Source organism: Emys orbicularis, chromosome 6 (genome assembly GCF_028017835.1).
Source record: "Emys orbicularis isolate rEmyOrb1 chromosome 6, rEmyOrb1.hap1, whole genome shotgun sequence".
NCBI classification, from domain to species: domain Eukaryota; kingdom Metazoa; phylum Chordata; order Testudines; family Emydidae; genus Emys; species Emys orbicularis.
Genome location: NC_088688.1, coordinates 130,225,080 through 130,241,148, shown reverse-complemented (window position 1 = coordinate 130,241,148; position 16,069 = coordinate 130,225,080). Strand labels below are relative to the sequence as shown.

The 16,069-nt window shown below is 44.9% G+C and overlaps 2 protein-coding genes across 3 annotated transcripts in view; both read left to right on the top strand.

The window, feature by feature from the left end:
* The first annotated feature begins 698 nt into the window (after positions 1-698).
* Positions 699-872, top strand: LOC135880632 (uncharacterized). The gene has a single exon (XM_065406981.1). It carries the CDS (start codon positions 699-701, stop codon positions 870-872), a length of 174 nt encoding a protein of 57 aa, XP_065263053.1.
* Positions 873-1,227: 355 nt separating this feature from the next.
* The window catches only part of NRG1 (neuregulin 1), a 132,552-nt gene continuing 117,710 nt past the window's right edge, over positions 1,228-16,069 (top strand). For both annotated transcript variants that reach the window (XM_065406980.1, XM_065406979.1), the window contains exon 1: positions 1,228-1,870. In XM_065406980.1, the coding sequence (XP_065263052.1) occupies positions 1,228-1,870 (643 nt within the window). The remainder of the gene's footprint in view (positions 1,871-16,069) is intronic.

Below are 16,069 nucleotides of genomic sequence, written 5' to 3'. Positions count from 1 at the left end.
AGATTTAAATGATGTTTTTTTAAAATATTCGTTTCCCTAAGATGCATCACCTTATTGTTAGAGAGTTAAACTTATTAGAGTGATTGGGAAGGAATGCTATCTCTACGCGTCAGGCAGGAAGAAACTGCAGTAGAAAAGCCTACTTCCCTTGGGAGAGATCAGATATCAGACTTGCTGAGCATCGGGTCCAACCCATAAGCCTACCATCTACACCCCCATCTCAGCTTTGTTAGATTGCTGTAATCGATTACCATCTTCTTCTGACCAAACAGTGGAAGGAAGAGAGACAGAGAGAGAGAGAGAGAGCGCATAACTGCTGCCTGCCTGCCTCCCTTTGATTTGATGGCCTTTATTCCTTCTAATTGGATAAAATAGGAAGTCACTAGCAGTCCTGTGTTGCTGGGTGTACTGATTTCACTCAAAGCAGTCCTGCAGAGGGGCGGGAGTGGGGAGAGAAAGGGGAGAGGGAAACAGACTGTGAGGGAGGAGAGGGGGAAAAAAGAGGAGGAAAGTGAGCGAGTGCTCAAGAAGGACAAAGAGGAGGGGGTGGGGGGAAGAAGGGAGTTACCACCCTCCTGGCATTGCTCTTCCTTTCAAACCTCTGTGTAATGATATTGTTTGCAGTGATGCTCAGAGAGCAGGCACCTGCTGCTCTGTAATGATTCAGCCTCTTTCAGCCGTCGCTTTAACACAACAGGATGCTGTTGCTACTGTCACTGTTACCTCTGCCGCTGCTGCCGCCGTTGCGGCTGTTCCTGATTTTGCTTTTGCTTCTGCTGCATGACAATTGTTTTCTTCATCTAAGCAGACACCAGCCTCAGATGCTCAAGGTGAGGAGCCAGCCTTTCGCTCTGGGCTATTGGTTCACTTAATCCAACAATTTGTGCTTTGTTTGGTGCGGTTCTCCCACCTTGCACCACCCCCAATGCTCCCCTCGGACGAGCTGGGATGGCTTGAGAGGCATTGAAGGAATTATAAAAGTGGCCAGGAAATGGGAGCTAAATAATTACTAAGCAACTCTATTTCTTGTTTAATAGGAGAGGGGTTTTTTATTTTTATCCTCTCCCAGTTCAGATGATGTTCTTGAACTTGGACTCTCTACTGACTCCCACTGTATGATTTTTTTCCAGAGTTGGGTGATTTGATTTTTGCCCGTCTCATAATAATGGACTGTGATAGAGTTAAGGCCTTTTGGAGGTGAGCTGGTTGAGATTTTTATGCTTAAATATGTCTGAAGTATCTGCAGAGGCTTTTCCCCACTCCTCGACTCAGCTGAACCCTGCTGCATCTCTCGAAGGGCTCCCAGCTGAGGACAACATGTCAGGGATGCAAACAGAGGACGGGAGGGTCCAGGGTATAGCAGGCCTTGCCGCTACTTGCTGCGTGTGCCTGGAGGCAGAGCGATTGAGGGGCTGCCTCAACTCTGAAAAGATCTGCATCGTCCCTATCCTGGCTTGCCTGCTCAGCCTGTGCCTCTGCATTGCTGGCCTCAAGTGGGTGTTTGTAGACAAAATTTTTGAGTATGATTCTCCTACCCACCTAGACCCTGGGAGGATAGGGCAAGACCCAGTGATTTCAGTGGAACCTACTGCTCTGTCTGCTTGGGTGCCTTCAGTGGTGCATACCTCACCTTTCCCAGTACCGAGCCCTGAAACCAAGGTTGAAGTTACAGTGCAAGCTGATAGTTCGCTAGTGCCCTCCGAGCCTTTCCTCTTGCCTTCTCTGCATAACCGTGTCTTAGATTTTTCATTGTTGTCCTCCGCCGCACCTTCCTTCCCTCCGCCCACGCTGGAGCCTGAGGTGAGAGAGGCTACCACCCTGTCTCAGGCACAAACAACAGAAACTAATCTCCAAATCGCTCCAAAACTTTGTAAGTAGCAGCTAATTTTTTTCTTCCACAAAGGACTTTGATTGTTCTGTATCTTTTCCTTGAATCTGACATTGCATGTTAAGTTTGAATAAACTGAGAGAGGTACAGGGGTGGATCACAAGCTCTCTGAAACTGTTGCTAAATAGACATGATGGTTGTACCAGAAAGGATATTTTTTAAAGACATATATCCTGACCAGTTATCAAGAGGCAAGTCTTCACAAGTTATTTCATTGCATACATTATACAAAAGGATGAATCACTTTATTTACATTTTGATTGGTATCTTTTTCATGTAATTTAGCCTGCCATTTCAGTGATCAATTTGATTTGCATATTGCTTTGAGTCCCCTATATTTGTTAATATCATTGTCCTGTCTCTAAAGCACTTCTATTTCCTCTTTCTTGTCTTGCATTGCTGATAAATGCCCCTGCCATCTTCCTGAAGCAGTCAGTGAGTGCAGTGAGACAGGGCTACAGTACATTTGTAGCAGCTCTCGCCATTCCAGAGTTGTTAATGTAGCAATTACAATTATGGCTATTTTTTCATTCAGGGCTCATTACAGTTTTTTTTTCTTCCTCCTCAAGGGTTTGACGCTGCAAAACCATACTCATGAGTGTTGTCTCATTGATTTAGCTAGAATGACTTGGTTAAGGAGCTCATACATGTAGAATGGGGCCCTGAATTAGCCTTTTACAAATCAAGCTTCTGGAGAAATTTCTCTGTGCTCATTGTAAAACATCTAAGTAATTTCTTGCTGGACTAGGATGTATTGGATGTTTCATTGTAACCTGTCAGATGGGAGCAGGTTAGGCCGGACGGCTTGTGATCTCTGTAACTCTTGTAACTGTGCTAGAGTCCAGGCCGGGTATCCACAATTGAGGTCTCCAGTGGTTAAAACTGGCAATAAATTTTGCAAGCTTGCTTAGGAGAACCTCTAGTCTCCTTCCTTTGTGCCCTTCCTAAACCACTGCAGGCTGATGCCTTGGTGATTCGTATGTACTTGGCCTCATCCTGTTTCTATTGAAATCAATGAGAGTTTTGCCACTGAATCCAGCTTTGAAGCATGCTCAGACTCAATGTCGGCATCAGGAGCACCGTTTACTCTTCCAGTAGTCATCTTGGGGTTAGTTATGTTTTATATTAGACTATATCATGAGCCAGATCCTCAGCTGGTGTACGTAGGTGTACCTCCATTGACTTGACTCATGGCCCAGTTAGTATAACGTCAAATGAAGTTCCAACAATATTGAAAGGAAAATTTAAAGATAAAAATGTATAACCCTGTGTAGCCTTTTGCTTCAGTAATGCATCCATCAGGGCCTGCTGTTAGATGGAGAGTCAATTTTCTGAGAATAAGAGCCTGATAAGAAAACACGGGTGTGCAGTCAAACAAAAGCTTTATTTGTCTAGTTGGGCGACTATGGATTAAGTTATTGGGACCAGCTTTTGCAACAGTGACAAAGGGTTTTTTCCCTCCCAGAAGTCATTAGCACAGCAACTCCTTTTTGTAGCCGTATCATTTACAAATCTCATAAGTATCATTAAAGGTGTGACAGATGTCACTGCAGTCACCACCTCTTTGCACCGGGCAAAGTGACCTGAGAACGCCATCCCGCTGCAGCGGCTTGCGGGTGGGGATGGGGGTGGGAGGAATCAAAAGCAGCTTCTGAAAAACAGCAACATACCACCCTGCAAAATTCAACATGGAAGAGCTGGTTGGCCCTCACTGGATCACTCAGAGTCTGAAGTAAATGAAAAAAGACTAGCTGGTGAGCAGCCACAGGCAACAAGCCATTATCTGCATTCAGATCCACTCACAGCTGGGAAATAAATGGCTGTCCGGGAATTAATTTTTTTAGATAAATATCTACTAAGTGTGTTAAGGGATCTGACTTCCACATAGATCTTGATAGAAAGGCAAGAGGGGGTTGGCAATTGATTTTGTTTGGTTTGCACTGAGTGGGAAAGATTTACTGCTGCCTAAAAGCGTATGGGTAGCAAGTTCTGAAGCTTCAAGCAGCTGCAGCTCCTTGAATCCCTGTGGAAATAAGGGTGGGAAGGCAGGTTGCACAATATCTGCCACAGAGTTGAAAGAGGCCTGAGGTTTTTTAAACTGCATTTCGAACATAGTCTATGTTATGCCCAGCAAAAGTTAGAGGGATAAACAAGAAACGGCACTGAAACTTTATTCTTTATGAACAGTTGTGTCAAGTATAAAATTCTGGGAATGGTGTCTCAGGAAGTAACGTCTGTAAATTGGATTGGCCTTACGGCATCTCACCCTCTCTCCTTTTTCCGGCATGACTAGGTAATTTATTCAGAAAAAGCATGTGAGCTTTCCCTTTGCACTGATGATTTTTCATCCAGGACTAAGTAAGAGCTTAGTGGCTCCTATTCTGTGACTTCAGTATCATTTCTGAACCAGACCCTTCAGGGCACTTTAGAATCCTTTTCTCCTCTTCCCTTTTCTATCTAACTCAGCACATTCTGTTTAGAGCTATACCCTTCAAGGGCAGAGTCTGTGGAGGGCTAATTGCTTCTTTATCCTGGAATCTGGGAGAGAGCAGGAGAGAGACAATCCTAGTAATGGTGTCAGCTGTGTTAGTCCCAAGCCCAGTCTACCTTGTGTTATTATACGTTGTGTTCTCCCAGTACAGAAATTGGGCCTTTCCTCCCTTTGTGGCTTCCCATTTTAAATGGTCATTTTTCCTTTGCTGATACAGAAAACAGAAGCAAACATTTTTAAGTGTCCACGTGTATGAGGCATGTCAGTTTCAGCTAAATTATATGTGTGAATGTTTCATTTAGGTGCGGTCTATATAATATTATGCCTAAGAGGTGTAGATCTTATGACTAGGAATACAGTGCAGGAACTAAATTATATTTTTTCTCTTTAAGTGCAATCCTGCAGCAACGCATCACGTACTCTAATGATTATGTTTCCATAGTCCTCTAATGGGTATGTTTTCATAATAATTGTTTTGTTTATAGCTGCATAATACCTAAACTATTCCTCCCTCCTGATAGATCTTTAAGCTGCTTTCACTTTCCACTTAAATGGATTGTGCCCAAACCAATTAAGTTCTTAAACCTATTCATGTGAGCAAAATTGATAATTTGCAAGTGAAGGTAGAGGATAAATTGTAGCTAGAAAGCTGTGGTGCTAGTCTTAAGATCTCAGTAACATTCGAGTTAGAGCCCTAGGTTTATAGCTCCTCTAGACAGCCACAGAGTCTGGTTCATCACTTCCTTACACCTTGGCCTGACTTTTTGTAGCCCTGCATTTTGCGTAGTCAATTGCATCAATGCAAAGTAACCGTAAAACACTCAGATTCTGACTTTGCACTAGTGAAAAGGACAGTATTAGGTGCAAGGCAACAGCGAAATGGGCCCCATCGCTCTGATTTGGTGGTATTTAACACTCCCTTTGCACGAGTGTAATTGACTGCGCAAAGTGGGTCAAATTCTGCTCTCAGGTTGCATCACTTTAAATCAGAAGTAAATCCATTTTGCTGGAGCAGCTTAGATTAATATATCAGCAGAGCTGAGCGCATCATTTGGTGCAAGATCGGGAACCTGCCGGCAGACATCTTGCATGGCACTGCAGAGCTGCTTGAGTTCATCCCAGGCAGGCCCAGCCGACACGGCGCCTTTGTCTTTTTATCTTTTCATTTTTGTTTTCCTCCGTCAGCTTAGTTGATTTAGTCTCTTCTGACATTTCTGCCGCTTGAGATGCCTGGTTTGACATTTCTGGATGAAGTGCTGCCTCACTGTGACTAAAAACCTGGGCTCTTCATGGCAGAATGGCTCTTCCTTGTGTCTCCACTCTTACACACACTGAGCTGGCATAGCCAAGTGGTCAGCCTATGGAACTAAGGCCTGGTCTACACTACCCCCCAAATTCGAACTAAGGTACGCAACTTCAGCTACGTGAATAACGTAGCTGAAGTCGACATACCTTAGTTCGAACTTACCGCGGTTCAGACGCGGTCCACACGCGGCAGGCAGGCTCCCCGTCGACTCCCCAGTACTCCTCTCGCCGAGCTGGAGTACCGCAGTCGACGGCGAGCGCTTCCGGGATCGATTTATCGCGTCTGGTCTGGACCCGATTTATCGCGTCTGGTCTGAACCCAGAACTTCGATTCCCAGCCGCCGAACTAGCGGCTGGGTGTAGACCTGGCCTAAGTCTCATGAATTCTAATGCTAGCTCTGCCAGTGGCTATCACTGCGAGCAAATGACCCCTCGCTTCCTCAGTTTCTCCATTTGTAAAATGAGGATGATAATATGTCCCTATCTCCCAGGGATTAGTTGTCGCTTGCACTGTGCATTAAAGATGGAAAGCTGTACGTATTGTTGTTACTGGTCTGCCCTTGGCTTCGACAGCTCTTCTGATTTTCATTTCTCTGATTTCTGCCTCAGATTTTACTTGTCTCCCCTTTTTCTTCCTTTGCTCAGGAGAAGTGTCAGCAAAATGATTCTTTTCAGTGTTCAGGCCATTAAAAAGCCATCTCGGACTTGAGAACAGGACCATTTAGCTCAAAAACAATCCTCTTTCCACTCAAAATAATCGATGCACCATAGCATAATTTCTAATCTAAATGGGCCTATTTTAGCGTTTGGAACAAAATGAAGGGAAAACTTGACTTTTAAGTGGCTTTACATCACATTGTCAATATTTTCCACATTTCTGCTCCTTACTCTGGGTTCTGTGCCCTTAACTCTTCTGTTTTTGCTGCCTCCTTCACCTCTTCTCGTTTTCCTTATTGGCTCTTATACCTCTGCATTTGAGTTTTCTTCTTCACCTGCTCTCTACTCTCCATCTCAACCCCCCCTTCCCCTCCCCCCACCTCTTGCTTCCCTTATGCAATGGTTTTCACCGTGCAGGGATTATGTAATCTCACAGGCCTGGGTGTGCTATTCCTTTCTCTTTCTCGGCTAGTGCAAGTTGGGGGATGCTTTTTGGGGTCTGTCTACATTGCAGTTGGACACCTGCAGCTGAATCGGGCTCGCAGAGTTTGGACGAAGGGGCTATTTAATTGCAGTGTAGACCTTCAGGCTTGGGCTGCAGCCCCAGCTCTGGGACCCTCGCACCTTGCAGGGCCCTAGAGCCAGGGCTCCAGCCCGAGCCCGAACATCTACACTGCAGTTAAACAGCCCCTTAGCCCGATCCCCATGGGCCTGAGACAGCTGGCACGGGCCAGTCCTGGGTTTTGCAGTGCAGACATACCCTCAGAGGTCGTGCACAGAGCTGTGTTCAGTAAGGGGGGCAGAAAGGCAGAGCTGATAAACAGCCTAGGGGTTTATTTCCTGAAGGTTAAACATATAGGAGGGGAGATCAAGAGATGGCCTCCCATTCCCAAAGCATGGGTCTTGAAATAGCTGGGGCCTGATCTCATGCCCAGTGAAGTCAATGGCAAGGCTGAAGGTGCCGGCTCAAACATGGCCTGTTCTGTTGACTGGCCTCCATTACTCCAGCAGCTACTGATAATAGAGGTGGGTTTTTTTGGTATGTCCGTGTGTATGTATATGCTTGACTACCCCATTTATCTACAACAGGTTACACCCTACACCTCTGGAAAAATGAACAAGGGTCCCAGTGAAAAAGCATTCAAAAGGGTCCCCAAACCAACAGTGCACGATAGAGACGCTGGCTGGCTGCCTAGCATTGTAAATCCTGAGAGATGTAGCTGGGCCTCTGTTAAGCAGGTTTGGTTAAGGATGGTCCCGGATACTGAGCTCTCCAATCTCTGTGTATTCCTAAAGCGCTGTCACTGTAGTATCCAAGTGCTGGGAGGAGCTTTAGCCGTGGGTAATCAAGGTAATAATACCCAGAATACAACAGGGCTGTAAGGTATAAGCACACATGCGTGTGTGTGAAACGGGGTGGGGTGCCATAAATGTGGATCGTTCATATTAGCTACAAGTAGCAGGGCCATGAATGAAGTATTCAGGTCTTCCGAAACATGCAATAATAAAATCTTTATAGCACCATATAAGATCACACATTTTATTCATTTTGTGTAGTTTTGGTTCTTTTTTTAGTTTCTCGCTCCCATTTTCCCCCTTTTCATGAAATTAATTAATTGAAAAACAGTTATTCAGTTTGTATGTGCAGAAGGCTAAATTGATCTAAAACCTATGGACCACATTCTGCACTCGCTCGCATTGGTGCAACCCCTCCTCCCCCCAAGTCACTGGACTGTAGCTGTAGTAACTCAGGGCAGTGCTTGACTCAATATTTGGTTATGTAAAGCTCATAACATTCAAATGTGTTGCCTCTAGTCATTTCTAAAGCCTTTGCTTCTAAAGATGCTCTGGGTTTTTCAGAGTGAAGTGATTGCAATTACCCGTTTTTTAGTTTGTTGGGGCTGCTTTTGTTTATAATTTCTTGATCTGAACATCTCTTTGTAAGCCTCCTTTGTCATTGAAAATTAGGTATTTGCTCTTACCGTGGAGAACTTCAATAATCTTTGTCTCTTTATATATGTATATAGCCATGTGATTTCCTGTCTGGGGCCATAGCATGTCATTAGTTTCTGATCAATGGGGAGAACTGCTTAAAAATTGGTGGCATGATAAGGCCCTAAATTTGGATTTTCACTGCAGGGGACTTGGATTATTATCTTCCTGCACCTATTGTACTTTTAAATTCACTATTATATTTGCAGTTTGCATTGCAGATGATATTCTTTGGCTCTAAAAAGGGATATGCTACTTTCCTAGCAGTAGACAAGAAGGCATAATTTGGCTCAGATCACGTTAACATGTATTTGTGCATTTACTCTGCGACATGGAGCTGGAAGGATATAAATGAAGCCTTCTACGTTTGATCATTTGCAGTCCTGCTAATGGAAATGCAATAGATTTGCTGCAGAAACCCAAGTCTGAATCAATATCGATTCAGGCAGCTGGTTCAGGGAAAGATCATATGATAGCAATCTACAGCAGACAGCACCCGAGCAGAGGCCGCTCTGGCTGTATGGCGGAAAAGGGCAGACAGGCCTGATAAAATAGCATGGCAGGTGATGAAGGGCTTCCTTTATCAAGGTCATAGAGGTGTTAGGAGAAAAGGCTTCATGGATTTATTGGTTGTGATTGTCGGTACTGTACTGTTTCTGGGTGCAGGTGAAATATTTCTTTGGGGAGTCCTGGTCAGTTTATGGAAGCTGTATCTATTCTAAGAAAAAACTATGCAAAGTGAAGAAGGGAGCATTTAGGCTCAGTCCTTAGCAGCCAGAAAGCTCCCCAAAGGTGCAAATGACACAGGAGATTCCTTGGGTAGCACAAAGCTGATGTAACTGACCTGTGCTAACTGCCCTCCCTGCTCCATGCAGGGGCTGTGTCAGAGACACAAGGGGGTTATCAGGAGCAGATTGGGACAGGATTGAATGTGTGACATAGTGGTTGACTGCCTCTGGCATAATTTAGAGCAGCCCAGAGGATTACAGTTACACTAGACGTAATTTCAGTCCCCCGGCCAGCCCAGAATAAGGGGCTCCCTTATTGAGTTCTATTTTACATTATTACAATCAACTAGTTCATAGTATTTCCTATTTAAATGAAATAAAACTTTGTCATGTATGATTCTTTTTATTACTATACTCTCTCCTGGAACAGGCTGGCAAAGGGTTCTGAAGACTCAGATGGGTATTGTATTTTTGGCAGTGCATGTTTTTCTTCCGTTTTTAAGATTAAAAGAAATCAGTCATGGCTTGGTAGTTGCGTGATGCCAGGTAATGCATATGAAGCTATGATCTTCAATAAGATTAGTGACATGGTTCAGTTTTGTTCTTGAGTTCCTGAAAAAGATTGGAATTTTATACTTTTACCAGTCAATTAATTCTTCAGATTAGACACATCAAAGGGGTAGAAGACATCAGGCACATTCAAAAGCCTCTCTGAATGCAAAAGAAACCACCAACCTTATAAAAAGAAATGACTTGACTCTTCTAAGGTGTTGATTAAAGTCAACATGAAGGTGTCAGAATTAGATTCAGTAAGAGAGCACCTCACAACTTTAAGTGCGTTTGTTATTTTGGCTATGGTAATTCAGTGTCTACAGCCTAGGGTGACCAGACAGCAAATGTGAAAAATCAGGACGGGGGTGGGGAGTAATAGGAGCCTATATAAGAAAAAGACCCAAAAATCGGGACTGTCCCTATAAAATTGGGACATCTGGTCACCCTACTGCAGCCTAGTAGACACACTGGCCTGAATTCAGTAATACTAAAAGCCCTTTTCTGCCATTCTGGTAAAAATAATGTAACACCCTCTCTAAGGCCCGTGAACATCACCAGAGCACTATCAAGGGGCCTTTGTGTAGCTAAGAATTGGGCCCCAGTACTCATAGCCTTCTGTGTGCGCTGCCTATTCCAGGAAGTGGTACCACTTTGCTCACAGATATAGCTTTTGTTTATGTCAGTGGAAGTTTTTGAAGGCATCCACCATAGGAAATGCAGAATTGTCCTCTACAATATAATGTGTAGGAATCTGACCGACCTAACTTTAAGTGTCCCGAACAAGGGGTCTTCCATCAGCTCCCTTGGGCGGTTATTCCCCACGTCTCACATTCTAGGCTTTCTTGATGTACTTTTATTTACTGCAGTTCATATAAAATACCACAGCACGCTTCAAGAAGTGTTAGACATGCTTCCAGTACCGTTAAACAATGTAAGTTGCGGGCAGCTTGTGTAGTTGTGGTATGGGAGGGATGGAAGGCATCGTAGTGTCTGGGTGATGAATGGGTTTCCTAGGTGAGTATTTTGTTAGGGAGAGGATTAGGAATGAAAGAGGAGGGCATGAGAAGTACTGAAAGAGGCTTGGGGTCACTTAGGTACAAAGGACAGCAGGAGAGAAGTCTCCTTCTGCCTGCTGTGGATGGACAAGGGAGAGATGGACAGGAAAAGCGTTGGCATTTTAAGATGTTGGCGAATACAGAAGAGACGATGTGCCTGGGAGAAGTGAGGGAAGACAGGTTTGTCCCCTCTCCCTTGTAAAAGAAAGCAGGGAGGCTCTGGCTCTCAGTCCCACAGATACCCTGAGATCAGTGCACGGCTCTTTGCCCCTGCAGCAGCCTTGGCCCCGCTCCTTAGGATTCCCATGGCCACAGCTGGCTCCAGGACGTTCTGCAAAGGGGCACAGATGTAAAAGCAATATGTTCTCTGGCTGTACTGTGAGTCTGAGAGACTCTCTGCTGGGCACCCTCGAAATGAAGGGAAGAGGCCCAACCTCCCCAGCCTCTGCTACCGCATGCCCCCTTCATCCCAGGCCTGCCCACTGCGGGCACTACGTGGATCCTGGGACCCATGGACAGCATCTCCACCGCAGAAGAAAGTGACCCCAGAGCGGCCCCTTCTGCCTGCAGTTCAGAGCACCAGGCGGCTCTTTATTATTAACCCCTTCCTGTCCTTTCATTTCAAGTTGTGCTTTCTGGATGCCACCTCACCAAGTTTCACAAATCCAACCATTCTTTTGTGTCCAGACCTGCTTCGATTCACTTACAGTGCTAATAGACGTTCGCAAGTTACCAATAACAGCAGTCTCAATTTGTAGCTCCTTCAGCCATGTAATTTTAGTGATATATGACTGTCTACATATATTCTGTTAGTGCAAAGAAAGGCCATATTTCAGATTCAAAGAGACAATCAATATGGAAGTACACAGAGTCTATTTTTCAAAGCTAGTTAACTGAAAGATACCATATAATTCCCCCTTTGCTTTATAAAACAGTCTTTGGCCAATAAAGCCAATATATGGGCTGTTGAACAAACAGGTCCAGGTATATGGCTGGCAACTTCTCCAGACATTCTTTCTTGCCTGGCTTCAAGCTTTTAAATTGACCCTGCCATGGAGATTAATGGAGGTTTCTTTGGATCGGTAGGTTGCTCAGTAACTTTATCATTTTACTAATTGCCGGTAATCAGCAGTTTTCCATTTGCCGCATTCCCCTTATGCTACTGTGAAATCTGAAAGCAGTATTTTCTTTTTTGTCTGCTGTGAGTGGAGGCAGACCATTGGTAACAAGCTCAGGAAGTAGAATGCTGTAGTAGTAGCCCTGGTTTCAGATGAAATATAAAAGCCCTTATGTTGCTAAGTGGGGAGGTTAGCTGGTCAAAGAAGGACTTGGTAACATGGGGGCAGAGGAGAAGGAAAAGGAACATTTATTTTCCTTATGTGCTGTACTGAGACTTGACAAATGTGGAGTCTCAATAAGTCACGGTTCAAAAAGCCATGTAGAATGTAAATAGAGTTGTCGCCGTTAGAAAGTTAGCATGTGCCAACAATCCAGTTATGCCCTCTCCTTAGAATGGAAAATAATTGTGGCATCTCAGATACCTCATAGTAGTGACTGTTAGTGAATTCTGACCCATTATGCTGGTAAATATTGACTCGTTCATGCTAACTGCCATATATACCTGCCATTTTATCTGCTGTTGATTTAATTTCCTATATTTTATTTTTTTCCTGTAATATTCTCCACTTTAATTGGATAGTAATATACATTCTATTGGCCATTATCCCGCCAATCATCTTGTGTGCTATTTTAATTGGGTGAACTTTTTGTATTGAATACCCAACTGGGGGCCCAGCATTGCTTTTGTGTGACAGCTGCATGGTACTGAACTCAAGTTCGTTACAGGAAGGTACAATGGATATTTGGTGAGTGATTTTTTTTTTACAAGGATCACATGAGGACAGTGTACGAGTACTAGCCGAAAAATTAGAAGAGAGCTACAAGGATAATTCAAGGCCTGGAAAACCTACTTGGGAAAGACTTGACAAATTCAATCTAGTTTATCCAAGAGAAGGTTAAAAGGTGACTTGATTACAATCTAAAAGTACCTACATGAAGAGAAGATTTTAAATAGTATAACAAGAACCAGTGGCTGGAAGCTGAAGCTAGAAATGCATGCTAGAAATAAGCCATAAACTTTTAACAGTGAGGGTAATTAACTCATGGAACAATTTACCAAGGGATGTGGTAGACTCTCTAGCACTTGGAATGTTTAAAACAAGACCGGATGTCTTTCTAAAAGGGATGATGTACTTCAACCATAAAATATGAACTTGATGTGGGAATCACTGCGTGAAATTCTCTGGTTTGTGTTTTGCAGGAGGTCAGACTAGATGATTATAATAGTCCCATCTGGCCTTGAACATTATGACTCCACAGAGATCTTTTGGGAGTTGACTTCTCTCCTTTGCTCTGATATTTCAGACCATGTAGATATGATGATGGCGGTGTCTGGGGACACTTTTCATTTGTTAGTAACAGTAAACATAAACCAAACCATGAGAGCAATGTTTTCCAAATGTAAGTGGACGATAGTAGCTCCTGGTATGGGACTGAATGTGATCCACTGACCGGTGTTAAGTTGTTACGGTAGAATAAAGGCAGAATTCGAAAGGAAGCATGTGGAGAATGGGTGGAGCAGAGAAACAATTTCCCTCTTAGTGCTAGTAATGTTAGTATTAGTAACACAGTAGCCCCTTGAGGTGGCACTGGATGCAGTCGGGGCTCTATCATGTTAGGTTCGGTATACATAATAATAGCCAGCTCTCGTATAGCTTATGTAATGAGAGACTCCCTGCCCCAAAGAGCTTATAATCTAAATAGACAAGCCGCACAAACAGGTGGGAGGGGAAGCAGGTGACATGATTTGCCCAAGGTCACCCAGTACATCATTGTCAGAGATGGGACTAGAGCCCAGGTCTCCTGACTCCCAATCCAGTGCCCTATCCCTTGGACCAAGCTTTTCCTTCTCTGGCTTTTTATTATTAGTGAAATTTTGCATGAGAACAGGCTCTTTTGTCTTCAGCATCATTGGCTTCTCATTCCTGGCCCGAAATACCCATTCTTTTCCTGTGACATAGCAGTTGCGTGCTGCGGCCGTGATTGCGAGGTAACCATTGGAGGACTACGGCTGCGTGTGGAGTGAGAGCCACGTCGCCTGCATACAGCCTGAGTGCTGGGGCGCTATGTGAGTGAAGTGAAGGGATGAGGAGAAAGGTTTGGCACGGAGCACGGGATGGTAGCGCAGCCTCTAGCTCTATGTCCGTGTGGATCTTTGTGGAGGGAGCGTGCTGACCCTTTCTGGAGCGGTACGTGGTTCCTTGCACCGTGGGGCCCTGTGTGCAGTGCTTAGATCAGTGTTTCTCAAATGCGGCCACCAAAGGCTTTTCTTGCAGCCACAGCCTCCTGGGCAGTGATGGGGGTCGGAAGCAGTGGCCCCTCCCCCTGGGGCTGCCAGCTGGGATTGGGCCCTGCCCTCTTCTGCAGCCACAAATGCCAGAGGAGCAGGCAGCTGGTGTGAGTTCCCCACCTTCCCGGGGGTGCTGGGGCTCGGGCTTCCGGCTTCAGCCCTGGGGTGGCAGGCGCCAGGCTCAGGGCGTCAGGGTCCATCCCCCAGCCAGGAGGCTTCGGGCTCCAGCCCTGGGCTCCCCCCGCCCATCGCCCCCCCATCACCCCTGGCCTCCCTACCCACCTCTCCATCCAGGGCTTAATTTGTCCCCCGGCTTTCCAGAGCTGCTGTGAAAAGCGATATTTGTATGTTTGTTAATATCACTTTTCACTGCCTCCCAGCTAGCTCCTAAGTCTGCTGTGAAAAGCGATGTTTGTATGTTTTCTTTTCACAGCTAGCTCCTAAGTCTGCTGTGAAAAGTGCTATATATAAATATATATGTATCAGTTTTCACAGCAGCAGCCTTACTAGCTAGCAAATCTAAAAAAAAACGCAGCCTAAAAGGCAAAAGAAACAATAAAATAGACAGGAATGTGCAAAGCACCTTATTTTGTTTGTATTCTGTTTAGCTCCAGTAAAGAACAGACACCTGTACATTATTTTTATTATTGAGTCCGCAAAAAAACCCTACATAAATAAGTTACAATGATTTGGACATGTATATGTGCATATTTATTTGTTTGTTTCCTAAAGTTAATTAAGTACTTGGTCCTGCTAGTGAAGGCAGGTGGCTGGACTCAATGACCTTTCAGGGTCCCTTCCAGTTCTATGAGATATATCTCCATATATTATAAGTATTTTAGGAAAAAATGTCAGAGGTGGCCACCAGCAGGAGTTGGTGGCTGCACTCTAGGCCACCAAAAACTTTCTTGTGATAACCCCTGATTTAGATGATGTGGAGGGTGCTGTACAGCCTTCTGTGCCCCAGGTGAATTTTGCCCATAGCTATCTCCAGGGAAGGAGATAGATACACCATTGCCTTGACAATGAACGTGGGTCAGTGTTTTCCACGACGCATCAGCGGAGCAGTATGAGAGCTTTGTGAAATGGAAAGACAGGTACAGCTGGATCAAACCCATGCACTTGTAATAGTCTCTTGGACAATGCTCTTTTCTCGCTGGAGGGGGAAAGATGGATGATCAGTAGGGCCCTACCAAATTCACAGCCATGAAAAATGCGTCACAGACCATGAAATCTGGTCTCCCCCCATGAAATCTGGTCTTTTGTGTGCTTTTACCCTATCCTATACAGATTTAACGGGGGAGACCAGCCTTTCTCAAATTGGGGGTCCTGACCCAAAAGAAGTTGTGGGGTCACAAGATTATTTTAGGGGGGTTGCAGTACTGCCACCCTTACTTCTGCGCTGCCTTCAGAGCTGGGCAGCTGGAGAGTGGCAGCTGTGGGCTGGGCACCCAGCTCTGAAGGCAGCGCCCCACCAGCAGCAGCGCAGAAGTAAGGGTGGCAATACCGTACTGTGCCATCCTTACTTCTGCGCTGCTGGCGGCAGCGCTGCCTTCAGAGCTGGGCTCCCGGCCAGCAGCCACCACTCTCCAGCTGCCCAGTTCTGAAGGCAGCGTTGCCACCAGCAGCAGCGCAGAAGTAAGGGTAGCAGTACCGCTACCACCCCCTACAATAACCTTGCGACCCGCCCACAAATCTTTTTGGGCCAGGACCCCTACAATTACAACACATGAAATGTAGGATTTTTAAAATCCTATGACCGTAAAATTGACCGAAATGGACCATGAATTTGTAGGGCCCTCATAATCAGTGAAGATGGTAATGGATATCCAAATGGTGCTTTAATTATCATGGATAAAATGGCCCACAGTTCCTACCCATGTAAAGTTTATTTCCTTGTAATGGGAGGATTAATGCACTAATATAACTTAGAAGAAGCCATTGAAAAATCAGAGTTTGCTAACTGTCACCACACAGGTACCACACATTTTC